The sequence below is a fragment of the Lissotriton vulgaris genome, chromosome 10, assembly GCF_964263255.1.
Source record: "Lissotriton vulgaris chromosome 10, aLisVul1.2, whole genome shotgun sequence".
In the NCBI taxonomy this organism is placed as follows: Eukaryota; Metazoa; Chordata; class Amphibia; order Caudata; family Salamandridae; genus Lissotriton; species Lissotriton vulgaris.
In genome coordinates, this window is record NC_141698.1 from 140,847,167 (window position 1) to 140,866,560 (window position 19,394).

Genomic DNA, 19,394 nt, shown 5'->3' on the forward strand with positions numbered 1-19,394 from the left:
AGAGAGTTCGAACTTCTGAGGGTCCTGGTTTGACCGTTTTTTTTTAGTTTGGCAGCCAAATATTCAGGGCTGCCGGTGTGCAAGGCTGTGTGTGTGAGGCAGGCTGTTCTGAAGCTAGCTCGCATTTCGACAGAGAGCCACTTAAGTTCTCTGAGTGCAGGAGAAATGTGATCAAATTTCTTGATTCGGGTGACCATTCTGGCTGCCATGTTGAGCTGTGTTTTGACAGGAGCAAGATGTGATGTTGCTATTCCTGAGAGGACTGCATTCCCATAGTCTAGTCTTGACAGAACCAATGCTTCGGTGGCCTGGCCGAAGAGGCTGAAATGCCAGAAACCGGTCCCCGGTAGCTTGTCTCCTTTCTGGTAAAGAATTGGCTTGGTAGTTTAGTCTGCCCTGTTCCCATGATGCACTGGGCCAGGGACAGACTGATTTGCATATAGCCAGGTTCTGAGCTGGGATGGGGCAGTGAGATAAATAACGGTGATGGATCAAGCCCTGATCTTTGGACTGGGTAAGAGTGGTCTGCTCAATTCAGACACTCTGTTCATCACCACCCCCTTTTGTAAATCGATTTTGGCCACTATAGGTGTGGCAGGGTATACTCAGACATGAGTCCCTTTCTCACTGCTCCATCAGGATTCAAGCAAGCCGGGCCGAAGAGGCTGAAATGCCAGAAACCGGTCCCCGGTAGCTTGTCTCCTTTCTGGTAAAGAATTGGCTTGGTAGTTTAGTCTGCCCTGTTCCCATGATGCACTGGGCCAGGGACAGACTGATTTGCATATAGCCAGGTTCTGAGCTGGGATGGGGCAGTGAGATAAATAACGGTGATGGATCAAGCCCTGATCTTTGGACTGGGTAAGAGTGGTCTGCTCAATTCAGACACTCTGTTCATCACCACCCCCTTTTGTAAATCGATTTTGGCCACTATAGGTGTGGCAGGGTATACTCAGACATGAGTCCCTTTCTCACTGCTCCATCAGGATTCAAGCAAGCCGGGCCGAAGAGGCTGAAATGCCAGAAACCGGTCCCCGGTAGCTTGTCTCCTTTCTGGTAAAGAATTGGCTTGGTAGTTTAGTCTGCCCTGTTCCCATGATGCACTGGGCCAGGGACAGACTGATTTGCATATAGCCAGGTTCTGAGCTGGGATGGGGCAGTGAGATAAATAACGGTGATGGATCAAGCCCTGATCTTTGGACTGGGTAAGAGTGGTCTGCTCAATTCAGACACTCTGTTCATCACCACCCCCTTTTGTAAATCGATTTTGGCCACTATAGGTGTGGCAGGGTATACTCAGACATGAGTCCCTTTCTCACTGCTCCATCAGGATTCAAGCAAGCCGGGCCGAAGAGGCTGAAATGCCAGAAACCGGTCCCCGGTAGCTTGTCTCCTTTCTGGTAAAGAATTGGCTTGGTAGTTTAGTCTGCCCTGTTCCCATGATGCACTGGGCCAGGGACAGACTGATTTGCATATAGCCAGGTTCTGAGCTGGGATGGGGCAGTGAGATAAATAACGGTGATGGATCAAGCCCTGATCTTTGGACTGGGTAAGAGTGGTCTGCTCAATTCAGACACTCTGTTCATCACCACCCCCTTTTGTAAATCGATTTTGGCCACTATAGGTGTGGCAGGGTATACTCAGACATGAGTCCCTTTCTCACTGCTCCATCAGGATTCAAGCAAGCCGGGCCGAAGAGGCTGAAATGCCAGAAACCGGTCCCCGGTAGCTTGTCTCCTTTCTGGTAAAGAATTGGCTTGGTAGTTTAGTCTGCCCTGTTCCCATGATGCACTGGGCCAGGGACAGACTGATTTGCATATAGCCAGGTTCTGAGCTGGGATGGGGCAGTGAGATAAATAACGGTGATGGATCAAGCCCTGATCTTTGGACTGGGTAAGAGTGGTCTGCTCAATTCAGACACTCTGTTCATCACCACCCCCTTTTGTAAATCGTTTGAGATCATTGGGCGCGAAGAAAGGTTTTAGAATGTATTATGAAAAGAAAACATTAGGTCTGTGCAATGACACGCTACTTCCTGGACTGGTTTTAAGTTGTCTGAAGAGTGTTCTACAGCAAATAATAGAAAAAGTCTGCTTAGCTGTACGGAAACTCAGAAGTACATTGAGTATGAAATAAGGCATGCACCCTTTAAGCATTTATCACCACGCAATGTACATGCCAAGTGTGGCCAAGTAGGTCAATGGCAGTGAGCAACTGAGTAAATTGCCAGATGCAGAACCACAAGTTGTGGAAGATATGTTTGTTCTGTTCATATAATATAAATCTAGGCCTGGGCATAATTTTAATTACATTGGAGAAATGTGCGCAATTTCAGAATTTCACATAATGCTAAATTTGGGAGATTTAGCTGTAAGCAATTTCATTTAATTTTTACACACAGGAAACTTGTTGGTACAGAAAATTCCTGCCTGAAATATTTTTTCTGCTTGAACCAGACTCTTGCTGGTATCTTGTGAAAAATCTTAAATGACATGTAACCTTGCTAAATACTTGCAAAGAAAAATTTGACATTTCATGAATTATTGTGAAATAATAGTGTGATTTTGCTCACCTGAATAATAATAAAACATGCTACTCAATTAGTTGTAAATTGATACTACACTACTACCTTCCTACACTAGCATGCACTGTGACTCAGATCCTAAATTTATACTTCACAAGACCTGATTCACAACTGTTTTTGGGGCACGAAAGTAGAATGTGCATGCACAAACAACAGCATTCGCAAATGCAAATCACTATTCCTGATTTACAAAATCAGGAGTGCCAGGATTGTTCCCTCACTAATGTTATTTGCTTATGAGAAAATTCTTCTCTAAAATGGAATTTCTATGTGAGAAATGCTGTTTCAAGGGGCGGATTTGTGTGCTTTCCCAGTGGTTTCTCCTGTAAAAGATGGATTAGGAGGCATATTCACAAGAAAATGTGGTTGCGTGGTGCTGCACCAAATTTGGCAGCACCACACACTGACACTTTCAAACCTCAGGGATGCGCTGTATTCAGAAGAATATGACTCACTCCTTTCCCCTAGCACTGGTGCAAAAAAAGCTGCCTAGCGCCAGTACAGGCCCGTGCCGCCATGTTGCAAGGGTGCCTGCGCTACAGGAACGATTGTTTATGTGCAGTAAGGGACACCATCCTGCACATAAACAATCAATAATGGTGATTTGCACATTTCTCCTCATTGCGCCATTCTAACGCCTGATATTCCATGGCATTCGTTTTTGGTGCTACCTCGGCCTGCTAAATCTGGGGGCAGCGTCAAAAAGCAATGGGTGTTGTGGTGGAACTTCCTTTGTCGCAGAGGACTTTGGCGGAAAGGGGCATATTTACAAGGTGGCTTTAAGCTATGCAAAGTAGCTTAGTGCCACATTGTAAATATGGAGAGAAAAAAGTGCCGCTACGGAGTCCGTTGACGCTGAGGGCTTGTAAATATGCCCCTTACTGCAATGCCCTGAGTATGTCTTCTTTGAAAGAAAGGCTATTTCACTAAGGGCACAATTCATAATAGTACTGACGTGTAGTAAAGTTACGAGTGTTGAGTCTCTGCACATAATCTCCGCACTCAGGGCAGAATCCCCACACAGCGCACTCTCTGTAGTGCGCTATGTGGATTATGTCTCGAGTGCAGAGACTCCGCCACGAGTGCAGAGAACTCTGTATTTGTAACTTTATTAACCCCTTCGTTGCGCCCGTCGGCCAACGGCCGTCGCGAGCACTACCTCCGTAGTGCTGCGCCCGTCCGTTGGCCGACTCGGCCCCACCCACTTAATCAAACCATTGCACCGCTGTGGAATTCCCGCAGCGGTTAAACATAAGTACCTTCGTGAATCGGGCCCTTAGTCATAGTCTTTCTTTGAAAGACACACTTCTTCAGAGCATCGTGAATCTGGACCCTAAATGGTGCCAAACTCTGCTTCACATTATCAAAACACAGTGCCACCTATTCTATTACCTTGGATCAAGATTTCAATAAGAGGGTACAATAAGAAAATCATATCACTGCATAAATATAGTCCGTCCAAAATCTTAAATTGTTTATGTCCGTGTGTGGTTTACTTATTGTTTCTATTTCTGTCATAATGTGGTAAAGAGACTTGCGGAAGGATTACCGGTAACAATTTTTTTTTTTTTTACGTTGTTATGAACCTGTTATGCACCAGAGTGAAGGCCTTCGACTACATAATACAGGGCCTCATGGACACCGATTTCCCAAATCCAGGAACTACTTTCTTACAGTCAGGAACAGCAGGATTACTATATACAGTGCTTTAAATGGGCCAGTACTGTCCAGACTGAGAACTGGCACTTTCCTCTTTTGAATGAATGAATAATGGATTTATAAAGCGCGTGGTTACCCTGGAGCGTCCCGGCGCTGTACCACTGGGGAACCCGTCCTGGCTTTCCGTGTGAGATGGTCCCTTTACTGGGCATCCCCAAGGTGCAGCCAGGCATCCCCAGCGGTGATGGGGCCGGAGTGGAGATTAAGCAAGCTATTGCCCAGAGTTGCAGCGTGGGACCCCATGGTTAGAGTGGCCCCAAGGCGAGATTTATCGGGCCGCTGACATTGGTCCTGCACCCGGCCGCGTCGGGAATTGAACCCTGGTCCCGGGCCGACCTCTGCCTCCGGGTCTGCCGCGTCTAACCATTGAGCCACACTTCTCCACCTTTTGGGAGGTAGAGTACCTGCACTTCGCAAAAGTGGCATAATACTGTTTATTGTAGACCATAGCTACTTCTCAGAAACAAGCAGGTACTCTGGTACAGGGAACCAGCACTATTTTTCCATTTCAAGCACTGACTATATGTAAGCAGGGCAAGTGTATTATGCGATAATCAGATTACCGCCCATCTTTCTCATTTATAAATAATTGTTATAGAAGTGAAGTAACTCACTTCTCATTCACTGAACCTGCTATAAAAAACATGTATTGCTTATCTCTGACTACCACACACCCTTGAACTGGTGTCTGCTTCAAACCCAGGAGATACATTCTTGTGAATGACTGTGCCTGAGGTGAGGTGTCTCATACACGAAGGGACGGATGCGGCCTTTTTGGCGGGATTCCACGCCCTTTTGTTTTTATTCCAAGCACATTCTCGCCGTTTCCTGTTTCTTCAATTGCCTTTATGCGTCTGGGAGGAGAAAAACGTGCAAAATGTGGAGATTACCTTTGCCTGCAAAAACCCGATAGGAATGTGTAGAAAACGAAGCACCGCACGTCCCACAAAGCACCAGAACGAGAGTTGAGCACCCCAAGAGGACACACAAATTTACTCCTAAGAGGGTCACTTGAGAGTGGTTCCATATGCCCCAGCTATTACCTGTAAAAGCCGTTTGACAACGTTACATCTGATTGGCTATATAAAGTGATTTCTGGCGAGTCGCAGGGGAGAGCGGCTTCCCTCGGCTGAGGTAACTCAGTGCTGTCAGGCATTTTATTGAGGCTGGCACTTCCCGCAGCTTACACCAGATGGATGAAAGAAGCAGGGAGCACGGTGTTAGTCGCTTAATATGCAGACCGGACGTGACACGGAGCTATTCGACTGCAGACCACGGACTTGTGGGACTTTACCCAGCAACAGGGCGCACAGTCCACAGCAGGACAAAGGGGCTGTAACATTCAGATATAAAACAGGCAGCAATGCACGAATGGGGGGAAATTGTGCATCACCATTAAAGACAGATTAGGGACTCTCAGCTAGATGCATCATTAATTTTTGCGAGCGCAAACGGTGCGAATCGCAAAAATCGACCGTTTGCGCCCGCAAAAATGGCATTTGAGATGCTTCAAGGGTTCATGCACTCGCAATTTAAGAATTCGCAAATAATTGTGAGTTCTCAAATTGCGATTGCATTTAAGGAATCTCAATTTGCGATTCCTTAAATGCAATGCATGAATCATTCCAAGATTGCGAATTCGCAATCTGGGTTCGCTATTTACCGCGAAGTCAAACATCGTGGTAAATAGCTAAAACTTAGAAATATGCACTTTAGTGCATTTTTCTAAGTGGTATATTACACACACATGTCCTTGGGACATGTGTGTGCGCAACACCAGTGAACATTGCCTTTTCAGGGGTGCAACAGGGTGTCCTTCGGACACCCTGGCACCCATGAAATTGCGGCACATTTGCGATTCGCTAATTGCTAATCGCAAATAATGAATGGCTTTCCTATTCATTCCCATGGGCCTAAGGCCCATAGGAATGAATGGGAAAGCCATTCCTTATTTGCGATTAGCAATTAGCGAATCGCAAATAAGGAATCAGTGGGAATCGCACAAAAAAAATTTGATTCCTACATGCATCCCGTTTTGCGAGTCTTTAATAGCGAATCCTTAAAATTTGCTATTAAGGACTCGCAAAACATCACTTTGATGCATCTGGGGGTTAATTTATGGAAAGTAGTCTATGCTGTGTAAATATTGCGCACAATTTACATAATGCACATTTTAATGATTGCTCTCTCGTACCGTGGGCTTGGGCGTATACATTACCGCCGAACTCCGAGGCTGATTTGATTCAAACGAATGTGGTTTATCATATTCTCATTCCAATTGAAAGATGGTCGTCATCTACGGATTATTGATTTAATTACAGCTGGATTCCATTTTCCGGGCACAATGTCATCTTTGCACATTCAGATACCTAAGCGCAACTACATGTGAACAGAACTCTCTTGGGATTCCTTGAATATTGGATGCATATAGTTCGTATGATCAAATGGGACTTTTATCCAGACAACTCTGAGCGATTTACCACATCAATCAGAATCCAGATAACCCAGTGCCGGCCTACATATAAGCGGAACTCTCTTCGGATTTCTTGGATACTGGACATATACAGTTTGCATGATTATATAGAATCTTGTCAGGTAACCTAGAGTGATCTAGCGCAGCAAACAGAACTCAGCTGTAACGCTGTGACAACGTCATCTAGAAACTGAATCCCACAGTTGTTGGTCCATTTGGGCTTATTATAGCCTTGACTCATTGTATGGAACGTGGTCCATCTAAAAATCTTTTTGCCCTGAATACGTTCCTAAAAAGGGATCGAAACACGTTGACTGTTGGCTGTTGGATGTTGTCCTGTGTTATTATACAAAGTTGAATAAAGGATTTTGAAATGACCATACTGGCTAAAGTGTGACTTCATCCCTGGTGCTGCCTCTACTTCTCTTCTAGTTGTGCCACTGGATTTCCAGTGAGACCTAACTGCAGCAGGTCTTTGAGGCGATTGGCACAGGTCTCTGTTATTTATTGGACTATAAGATTGATGTGCTTAACATCTAATCAGATGCAGGATCAGTAGTTTTTGGTCACATTTTAATGGTTATCCTTTTTTCAGAACTGAAGCCAGCAGGTGTTTCGTGACTTACTACAATGTGGCTTCATCAGGGCCAAGAGAAGGAATGAATGAACTGGAATACAATTGGGTTCTGGCGTGCATCTTAGCGCTACAATTCGTTCTTTGCAGTTAATTCAAAGTGTTTCGTTAGAGACTGCAAAGGAACAGGGAGCGACAAAACTTGACGGGGGTATGCAGAGTATATAATGGGCCCACCATGCTTCGGACCCAGTTAGGAGCTCTCAGGCCAGTGGCTGCCACATCTTGCACAGTGCTGGAGGGGGCCTCTGGAGCTCAGGGCACCCCACACTGCGGGGGCTCAGGGGCTAATTTTACGCCACTGGGAATGGGCATTATAACTATCCGACGGGAGTCCCTTTATATTTAGCAAGAGTTGCCCGCTGTATGTTCTTCCTTTCGCTACAACTAATTTAGCGCATCACCAAGTGTTGTACAATGGTGCAAAGGCAAGCCAGCACTGTCCTGCATGAGATTTCTACTCATGGTGCATGCACCCTGTGGTACAAAGTTCAATGCAAAGGCACTCAGCAGTGCATCCATCTCGAACAAATTGAAGAATTTAATGTATTATTCCTCTGGCTCCTAGTTTGGACAATGTTTCTTACCTTTGGAGCTAGGATTTCACTTTTAACATGGGAAAAAGGGACGTAGGCGCGGCTCAAGGGGCTTGAAAATAAGTCCCATAGTCAGGTCACGCTCATAGGTACATATAGTTTTGCCTGAAAAGCCATGGGTGTTTGCTACGAATTACAACCTCTTTACATTGGTGCTTTAGATGGGCAGCTACTGTCCGGTCGGTAGCGAGTGCCTGAGCTTCTTAAAAGGTAGAGTACTGGCATTTCTCAGCACTGTAGCAATACATTCAATAGGCGGGTACCAGCACTTTTCTATTTCCATTTAAAGCACTGGTTTACATAGATAAAAGGGGATTGACCTTAAGCATGGGTGAGGTTTTAATTACGCCAGTAAAATGTGAGTAATTTCAAGAATTTTGCTTTATGCTTATTAGCCAAAAATTCCAGAGCTTAAGCCATTACACCACGCCGCTTAAGTATGTTCCATTCGCAGTCCAATTTTACTGCGAACACATATGAACAACAGAGCATAAGTGGCTGTTGTTCACCGTGCTTTTTTTTTTTGGGCAATTGTTTAGCCTGATGTGAGTCGTTGCTTAAAAAAATAACGCACTAAAAAAATATAGCACTAAATGACGACATTGCATGTTGCGTAATTATGTGTAATTTTGCTGAACATTTTGTGAATTTCACACACCCTTTGGCATTCAGTAACTTAAAGCAATGTTGAATGTGCTTGAAGAAAAATATAGAGAATTCCCCAGGTGGAGCTGGTGACGCCTGAAATTTGAAGTAGTATTCAGAGGGAGTTGATATGATAATGGATGCGATGGTATGTAGGCATAGGCTTGTGGGTTTTAACGCGCTTCTCTCTGTGACGGTTTCCAATGTCACGCATGGCCACATTGGTGTTGTACTAAAATTGTGGAAAGCTTCACAAAAAGCGGTAGAACGTGGGATTTTATTCACTCACGTTTACAATATCGTTCAGGCCATCTCAAAGTAAAACCTTTGCACAGATTGTACATCTTAACCCCTTCGCTGCGGGGGTTATTTTCCCGCTGAGCTGGGGGGAGGGGGGCGCGCACGGCGCCCGCATGCTCATGACGAGCTCAGCTCGTCATGAGGCACGGCGCTCCTGTGCTCATGACGAGCTCAGCTCGTCATGACCACACCCGTTCCCGTGGAACGCTCAGCACAGCAGGGGAATTATCCCCGCATGCAAGCGTTCCACGGCTCATGGCGAGCTGAGCTTGTCATGAGCACCGGAGCGCCGTGGCTCATGACGAGCTCAGCTCGTCATGAGCATGGAAGGAGTTAAGATTTCTGAGATGGACAAAGTGTGTATATAGTGTTGTGGAGAATGGGAATATTGTTCACTTGTAGTATATATTTTATGTATAATTTCTGAGGTGAAAAAGTGACTTTGTATCTTAGACCTGACGACTGAATGAATGGCCAATGCGCGTCTCGACTTCAAAGGAAATAGATATGTCAGGACTATATATTCACCTGGGAAATATATCAACTTACTTCCACTCGGCGGAAGGCGTTTATCGGACAGACCGAACACACTGAGACCAGCGCAGTAGTGTAGTTTTGCATTCACGAAGACGGTCGTCCAAAGACTCTCGTACTATAGTGAAAAAATATCGGGCCATATTTATGAGAAAGTAACGCAACACAGCACAGCAAGCCACCCTGCTGTGCGGCGCTGCATTACAGGGAAAGGGCAGGAATGTGTCATATTTATTACATTACAGCGCATTCCTGTTTTTTCCCCAGCGCTGGTGCACAAGGGTCTGACGATTGCCAATGCAGGCATCCTTGCACCAATCGCATTGGAGGGTTGCATCATGCATCCACCACATTGCTTGATACAAAAGCGACACAACTCACCTTCATAATATGGCCCTTAGTCCTTTGTACCTTCACTGGCTGAAACATGTCAACAACCCCTTGTTGAGAAGTTCCATTCAGCTTTTAAGTATAGTACAAAGTATTTAGAATATCGTCACACAGCAGGAGCCGTTAAAGTGTCTTTAGGGCTGAGGAACAGGCTGTGTGTAATACTCTTTGAGTGTACCATGGACAAATAATTTTCACTTTTGGACACTTCAAAGGAAATAGATATGTGAGGACTGCATATCCACGAAGTAAACACATTAGCTTACAATGCAATGTGTTTTTCCAGTACAAATTCCATTGAACACGATGAATAAATTGGGATGATTCTTAAGAAATGTGCGCGCAACCTGGATCAAAAGGCAATGATGTGTATGAATTGTGTGTAACATTTGCATTTTGATTCACTGACAGGCAATAATGATGAATTCCTGTATTGATATTTTATTAATTTAGAATCTATCCCCATAGGGCACCATATATCTACCTATGTGTTACCTGCTCCTAGAAACATTTAGGATTTTCAGGAAATCCCTGTTCTCCCCTCTGACTCTGTTTTCGCATCACCTATTAATTAGCATCAAGGGGCCTATTCATGAGTGGCGCAGTGGCGCTCTTGCACCACGAAAGGTGGTGCAAGAGCGACGCAAGTCCTAAATGAGATTTATGAAGCCACGCAAGGCCACTTTGCACGGCCCTGAATTTGCTCCATAAATCTGAAGTAAAGCAACGCAGCGCAAATCGCTGCGTTGCCTTACTCTGCACTGGCAAGGCAATCCATGGGCGTTGCGTGGGTGTTCCCATGCTACTCCCATGGTTTTTGTTGCATTTCCACATTTACCAGAACTGGAAAACGAGGTAATGCGCCAGGGGAGGGTCACAAGGAGAAATATCTTTATTTCTTCTTTTTACTTCCCCTTAATGTGTCTGCTGCAGAATGCAGCACACACAGAAAGAGGAATATGCCTCTCATTATTGTTTTTGTGCAGGAAGGTGCTCCTTCCTGCACAAAACAATCCTGCATGAGCCCTTGCACCAGGATAAGGCAGGAATGTGCCGTATTGACTTAACCTCTTCAGGGCGGTGCGAATTTTCGCGCTGTGCTGAAGATTCGAAAAACAGGTGTGGTCATGACGGAATGGTTCCGTCAACAGCTTCGGTTGGGCTGTGCTGATGACGGAACCGTTCCGTCATAAGCATCGAAGAGGTTAAATACGGTGCATTCCTGCCCTTTCCCTGTCATGCAGTGCAGCGCAGCAAATCATAGGGATGTGAAACTGTAAATGTTTATACAATGAACCGCTTTGTAATAGCAAATGAATGCTAAATCGGTTTGTATGAAATTCAGATAATTTGACATCTCCCTTTAAGCTCTGGCAATAATGTAAACAATTCATTCCTAAAGCCAGCACTCTCAATTTAAGATAGAAGCATACCAGAAGCATGCCAGGGGTTGACTCTAACCAGGACACACTGTCTGTTGCTGACTGACAGTCAAGCCAAAGGCCCATGAAACAAATGAATCTTTTTCAATACTTTGCAGACATACAACAGGTTGTGCGAAAAGAGGGCTAAATGTGTCACCTGTCAGGCATAGGAACAGAGTCTCTTGTTTTGAATTTGGGGCTTGCAAGTAGGGAGATGAAAGGATGAGGGATTATGAGAAGGAGACTGAGTGTTTTTGAGTGTTGTCTGTGTGAGAGGGTGTGTACAAGTATGCTTTGACACTTAGATGTTGCTCCACTTTCAACACCTAAAATAATTGTTAAAGCATCAAAAAGCTTCTGCAACAGGGGTGTAGCAAGGCAGCAATGACCCTAATGGAAGCGAAGAAAATCGGCCCCTTCACTCTATGGGCTAGTAAAAGACAGCCATAATTGGGATGCAGTGGGACCGTCACATTTTTGGACCTGGCGCCACTGCACCTGCTGCACCAGTGATAGCTATGGCCTTGACTCAACTAAACCTGATCAGGACCAGGAGTCTTTTATCAGTTAATCCAACTGCAACCCAGTTGTCAGTGAAAATGGTAAAAGCATTCAGATATGCAAACTTTTTTCACATTCTCCAAGGGTTGTTGATTTAAAAGAAGGTACTAATTTGGATAATTGTGTGGTGCAATGTAACCATCAAACCAAGGTTTGGTAATTCAGTCTCACTGACTTTTTTCCTAAGGTTGTATTAATTGATTGAGCTAAGCTTAATCATCTTCTAATTTGGTGACATCTCTAAAGTAATTACAGAGCACAGCCGAACACATTCACAAAACACAAAGCAAAATAACAACACAGCAAAAACATAAAAGATCAAAGCATAAAAATAAATAATCACATACGAAGGCAACACTATAACCTTACTGCAAAGAGCAATGGCCCAATGAAAAAAAGCCCAACAAAAACACAGCACGATACATCAATCAATCAATCAATCAATCAATCAATCAGGGTTCTTATAGAGCACGGCTAATCACCCGTTAGGGTCTCAAGGCACTGGGGTGGGGGGATGGAGGTGTTCTGCAGTTCAATCGAAGAGCCAGGTCACGAGGTCCTTCCTGAATTGAGACAGTGAAGGTGATTGCCTGAGATGTAGCGGTAGATAGTTCCAGGTCTTTAAAGTGAGGTAGGAGAAGGTTCTTCCTTTGGCTGAGGTTTTGCGGGTCTGTGGGATAGTAGCCAGGGCCAGCTGGGAGGAGAGGAGATGTCTGGTGAGTGTGTCGAAGGAGAGGCGGTGGTTGAGGTATGCAGGTCCGGTGTTGTGGAGGGCTTTGTTGCCATGCATGAGTAGCTTGAAGGGGATTCTTTTGTTGATCCAGAGCCAGGAATCAACATTAAACATTTTAACCCATTTGCTATATTTGTTTGTGAATTGCATACAATATTTCAATATTTGAGCATCTGTGCAGTGCACATTTGTTTTTATACTTTTATTTTGTTTCAAATCATAGAAATTTCTTAGGTCGTGTGTCGCTGGCTTTCAGTAAATGACCCATTGGGGTTCCCCGGATTCCAGGAATGTTTCATCAGGGGTCCACAGAAGTCAAAAGATTAAAAAACTCTGCCCTGGAGGCACTGGCGTATGAAACTTGAGGGGGCCTCCCTGCAAGGCATGTGGAGGGGCCCCTCAGGGGTCAATCAGGACGTCTGCAGCCAGAGTGCTGTGCTGAGGGGGCCCCCTGGAGCTTTGGGGCCCTCCGGCACCGTGGAGGCCTGTGTTACGCCCCTGCCTGGAGACGTAACTCCTTCCTCACATCAGCTTTGTCCTGGGCTCAGAAGTGAATGCAGCGTTTCCTCACAAAGGGTTTTCCAGACCTTTCTCTCCCACCTGGAGAGTGAGTTTTTTTGGCGCGCTCCAGCTGCAGGCAGTCTCTGGCTCAACCTATGCCTAGCTGTTCCAGAGATTGTTATCCCTGCAACGACAACCCCTACCTTGGCGGTTCATCCAGCCATGCGCACGGTACACAGGAGTCCCAGGGACACCTGTCAAGAGTCATTTCTCATGAAATGCAGCCGTTGTCAAGGTGCGGCTGGAGGCACGGCAGTGGTGGTACCTGCTGCTACCACCCAGCAATCCGCTTCACCTTGGGAAAATATATCATCTGTAACTGTCTTTTAATAACACTAAAATTTTGCAACTGATGTAGCCCACCTTGGGTCTCCACCAGGATCTCTGAAAACGTTAAAGACAACAAAAGGATGAAGTTGCAGTGATCTATTTTTAAGTGCTCAGGCCGAAGCGTATTGCAGAATCGGAACTCCTTCATTTCCATTAAGCTTCAAGGGTAGCTCAGTGAGCTGAACTTTCAGCGCTAAGAAATGCTGTGATCTAAAGGAAGTTAAGTGTAAGTGGTATTGAGAATCTTAATTATATAATTATTTTACAAATCAGTGTAGGTTGATGTAGTGGTTATGATATTATTTCTATTTGATATTTCTCATGACATATAGCGATACACCATGAAAAGCTTTTTTAGGTTGAATCCTTCTAAGACAGGATTCTCCAACGAGTAGCTCAAGAGACGCTAGTCGCTCTCCTGCTACCTGTAAGCAGCTCTCCCATGTGCAGCCCTGTGAACTAAATTAGAATCTTAACTTGGTTGATTTAATATATGTATACCAAAATTGAAACGTGTTGATTCAAGACGAGCATGTGTGCATTTTCAGAACTCATAAGTTGATGTTTTGGGAAAAATGGTTGAATTTCCAAAATATATTTAAAGCTGATATTTCAGTTATAAAAATCCAATCTTACTGGGGAGACATATTACCAATATTATTCTCTTGGTGCTAGGGGCATTGCAGCTATGGCTGTCATCTATTATCCATGTAGAGGCATTCCAACCTGATTTAGCTTTTTTACATTACTACTGGCAACCGTACCCGATGCACTGAGGTCATTACTGTTGGTAATCTTGTCTATGGCGGCCACTAATGTAACCTTATCTTATGTGGTTACCATTACAACTCTAATCATATTAGTAGTTGGGAGGATTTTCCTTGAACATTAGTAGCTTTTATTAGAGAAAAGGTTAGAGATCTGTGTTCTAAGATCTACATTCGAACATGCATGCATCTAGTCCTTTCAGTGGTGTACCAACAACATATTAGATATGTGTTTTCAGTATGCAGGAGATGGTTAATAATCGCTTAGAGACCAATTCACAAAGGTACTTACGTGTGTAGGAAAGTTACGAGTGCACAGTCTTCGCACTCGGATCGGAATCTACGCACTTCAGTTCTCAGTGCGGAGATGAGATTCCGCCTGAGTGTGGAGACTCTGCACTCGTAACTTTAAAACACAGTAGTTGCTTTGTGAATCAGGCCCATTGCTATTATAACGTTTTATATACACCATAAACTTGCATGACAACAGGGTTGTATTTTCCTGATAATGGCTGCGACTACCCTTAAACAATGTCTTCTTTTGGAATCTCAATCCACTCCTAACCACCATGTTTGGAACATTCAGGCATTCATCACCTCCCATAAACAATAAAAATGGTGTTTTGGTTAGAATTCGACTGGCATGGGGCACCTGAAATAAGGGCCCAAGACTGAAACACATGCCCCAAAGTGCATTTCAGTATTGTAAGAAATTGGGTTACTGGTTGAGGGGGGTGAAAACCCTACTCAAGCAGCAACCACAAACCTTGTCAGGGTGAAGTCACAAGCAAACCCCTAATTAACCTGTGCTCACCCTCTGGTAGCTTGGCACAGAGCACTCAGGCTTAACTTACAGGCAATGTGTAACGTATTTGTGCAATACTTCAAACAGTAATAAAATGAAACCACTACTCATAGAGCATCCCACATCAAATTAGATGGATAGAGTACATTTTAATAAATAAAACGAAGACCAAACAACAAAAGTCCAATCAGTAGATTTCAGTGAAAATAGGACCAAAAAGTAAAGAAGCACCACTCACTGCTACCTAGTTTTGCAAGACCGGAAAAAAAAGTCACAAGTTCAGGCTGACAGTGAGGGTCGGGTTCAGGGACCAGGTTAGTCCTGCTGAAAAGTTACCCTTGTCAGTCCAGCACAGAGTCCTTTTTCACAGTGGAGGGGCCTGCGAGAAGCAGGGAAGTGTTGTGGACGCTCATCAATGTAGTGCAAAGAGCAGTCTTGGTGTTGAGGACGGGTGTCCCTGTAGCGTGAAGATCTTGTTGTTGTTTTGAACAGTTGGGCCAGTACTAAGAGATGTTGCTCTCTCTGAGTGATTGATGCTGTAGCACGAAGGGTTCGGCTGACAGGCCCTAACGTTGGTGTGCTTTTTGAGTGACAACGTTTTATAACCAACAGCCCTATAGCGGTCGCAAAAGAGCCCAAAAACTGAGGCCTCACCATGGGTCCAGGACCCAAGTGGCACCACTTGGGGGTCAGAGTCCAATTGGGTACAAGCCAATGCTACCATGTTTTAAGGAGTGAGCACGTGCACTTTAGCACTGGTAAGCAGTGGTAAAGTGTGCCAAGTCCTAACACCAGCAAAAGCGAGATCAGCAGATATGGATGAGGAAGGTAACATGTTTGGGGGCAGACAACCCTAAGCTGACAGGTCTAACATATACAGTTGTTCCGAAAAGGGCAGTAGAATGAAAAACTCAGACCCACACATGATGCAAAGTGGAATTCAGTATAGCTGTTCTGACTTCAGGGAACCAAAGTGGAATTCAGTATAGTTGTTCTGATATAAGGGACGAAGACTGAACCACTCAGCCCCACACATGCACCACAATGGAGTTCAGAACAGATACCCTTGGTGCATCACAACCACTGGCACTTTACTCCCATGAATGCAAGTTTACGTCATCACTGCAATGTGAGCACAACATTGTTGGGACAAGCTCATGCATTGCATGCAGGTTTACAGAGATAAGATGTGCCAACATACAGTGAAAATGCAAGGCCACTTGAAACATGACAACCTCCCTGTTAACTTCTGGCAATTGAAACTTGGAACAACGGCAGTGAAGAATCGAAAGTCCTGCTCTTACCTGGGGCAAAGCCTGTACCACTGTGTCCAGTAAAGCACGCATGCCCGTTGCCATTTTCAAGAGTTTGAGAACTGGAATTGAAAACCAAAGTTAAACCATTGTTTTTAAAATATTACCTTCTTGCTTTGTAATACAAAATATCTGAGTGCTACCTTCTTATGTCTGAGATATACCGAATAACAAGTCCAAAATCATAAACTTTCATGAGGGTACTTGAGTATGAGTCATAGTTAAGAGTAACTTACTTGCCCATGGGTAGGTAGGACAATCGTGTCCTAATAAAAGATTAACAAAAAGTTGTTTTTATAAAAACAGAGAGGCTGATTCTTTTACTAGGCATTCAAATAAGATCTCTTTCATTCTAGTCGTTGTCACGGGTATATTTTCATCAAATACAGTAATCATAGAACCTTTTTTTAATTAAAAACCAAACAGACATCTCCGTTTTGAAATTCCTAAAAAATACTTGGCAGTCTAAATAAGATTCTTCAATAAAACATGTGGCTTGCCTATTGACTTTTGTTTTTTGTTTTTTTTTTTATTTCAAAGAATTTTTTATTATAAGGTTATTTTATATATACAGTACAGTAGTGATGCATGAGGGCGATACAGGTGAGTTTTATATTACCCCCTCCATTTCTCCTTTCTTCACTCTTGCCTATTGACTTTTGAAGACACACCTTAGCCATCCCTTATATTCCACAATAATCTGACCTGGGGGAATGTCTACAAAAAGCCCACACCCCAGACTGATAAAATAGAACTGAATCCTAACTCCACAAAGTAAGAACAGACAATGAAAAGTATAAATAAAGATGTAGAAGTGGTATGTTTTATACTATGCAAACACAAGGAGGGGGTGAAGTGAGCTAAAGAATGATGATGGATTCAACCCAGATCTGTGACTGGGGTGAGTGTCTGAAAAGTTTCAGCGCTCCATCCATCATCTCCTTGTGTTTGCTATATTTTATACTATGCCAGGCACTCGGGCAAAAGATTTAAATTTAGCTTCTGGTAGACACTTCAATATCACTGACTGTTCTTATCTCTAATTACTTGTGATTTTTGACATATCGGTGGGTTGCTTCATTGTGTCTTAGTGAAGATAGCATTTTTTTTAGTAAACCAACCACTCGGCACTGTTATAAATTCACCAAATTGTTTTTACTTAGGCTAGCAAACATCTAATAGATGCTCGCAACTTCATATGTCATCAAAACAGTGCCCAAAAGTGAAATGCTTTCTAGCAATTGAAAATGAAATAAAATATAATGTTTATAGCACTGAGTTGGCATCTTTTTACTGCAGTTGTAGGTAAAGATTGGGTTTATTGATCAGGATATCTGAACATGTAATTGAACAACTTGACCTTGAGCAAGGCCCTTCAACTTTGACAAACAGTTATTTCACCATTGAATAAGATCGAACACTGTAGTTGTAGGCAAAGAGATTAGGTTTATTGATCAGGATATCTGAACATGAAATTGAACAATGTAACCTTGAGCGCGGACATTCTACATTGAAAGCAGGTTCTTACATATTTTGAACCAGATCAAGTGCTCCAGAATCTACACGTCATTAATGTCCTCTCAATGTCAGATTGCGCATAGATTATCATGTGTGACAAGTACAAGCTGTAAAGCATCTTGCAGAACGTGCAAGCTGGAAGAAAGACATCTAGGAATGTATTTCAGTTCAGATTTAGACCCTTGTATTTTGATTTGTTAAAGAGAAAATGATCCATATCATCACGATGATGAAATGCTCAGGAAACCCTTGTATCCAATCAGTGGTAGTCTTGTGCGAAAACTGGGCCCGATTCACAGAACTAACTTAAGACAAAATCCTAAACTTACTACTTTTGGCATTCACAGAAGTTAGGATTTTGTCTTAAGTTTGTCTTAAAACAAACTTAAGGCAGACTTAAGTTAGGATTTTGTCTTAAGTCTGTCTTAAGTCTGTCTTAAGTTTGTCTTAAGAGAAACTTAAGACAAAATTCTAACTTCTGTGAATACCAAAAGTAGTAAGTTTAGGATTTTGTCTTAAGTTAGTTCTGTGAATCGGCCCCACTGTGTTTACAACAGATGATTTCAACAAAAGGATAAATACACACTCATCTTCAAAGAAAGCACAATAAAGAATATTTCAAACAAAACTTGCTTGTCAAATATTCGTGCAATTTACTCTAAAGCTCCTCTTACAACATTAGCCAGCAATAAACATACTGAGGATCAGGTAAAGGTAAAAGAGAAGCTCAAATAAATTGGGAAAAAAACGATTGGATGTTTAGAGATTTTGTTTATACTGGAAGTTTGCATTGTCAATTGACTGATTATGATACAAGCAATAGCAAATGGCGTCTCTGTGATGGTGTCACGTCAGAGTAAGTAAATGCTGAGTGTCACTGGTCATAAAATAAGAACAGCTCTTCAGTAACTAAGAGCACTACTGGCATAAATGTGATATCTGTTTATAGTGCAGACATCTTTGTCATCAGTTCACTTCAGACCACCGTCTAAATAGACTTGGATCAACAGAACATATTTTAAGGTTAGATTTAATCTCTACGGATTTACTTTTTTGGCTTTAAATAATATACAGGGACCTCAAAGCAGGCAATTGAGTACTCAATGACTCTATCGTCGGAAAATCGCAAACAGGCGCCGCCATCTAAAGTCAAAATATCTTACCTCGAGCAATCCTCAGAACTCTCATGATGCGGATAATAGTCGGGTTAATGGGGAGTGAAGCATTGATTTCGATTTCCTCCAGTGTGATTCCCATGATGGATAGTAGCACTATGGCCAGATCCAATTGGTTCCATCTATAGTCAAATGTAAACAAGGACAAGACACTCATGGAAAGGGATGCCAATCATGAAATTGACAAAAAAACACATAATAGCATGATGTCTGATGTTTATAGATTGAGTCATCCCATGTATTGAAAAGGCCCCCATTACAAAATACGTCCATTTATGGATAACACATCCGGGGGCCGATTCAAAAAAGCATTCATAAGTATGGGAAGAAATACT

The 19,394-nt window shown here is 43.4% G+C and overlaps 1 protein-coding gene across 1 annotated transcript in view; it reads right to left on the minus strand.

Moving 5' to 3' along the window:
* CACNA1H (calcium voltage-gated channel subunit alpha1 H) overlaps window positions 1-19,394 on the minus strand; it is a 1,502,131-nt gene that overhangs the window by 93,427 nt on the left and 1,389,310 nt on the right. Inside the window, exons 28-29 of the mRNA XM_086940723.1 lie at window positions 19,048-19,181; window positions 16,358-16,428 (exon numbers count right to left, since the gene is read on the minus strand). Coding sequence (XP_086796849.1) covers window positions 16,358-16,428; window positions 19,048-19,181 — 205 coding nt within the window. The remainder of the gene's footprint in view (window positions 1-16,357; window positions 16,429-19,047; window positions 19,182-19,394) is intronic.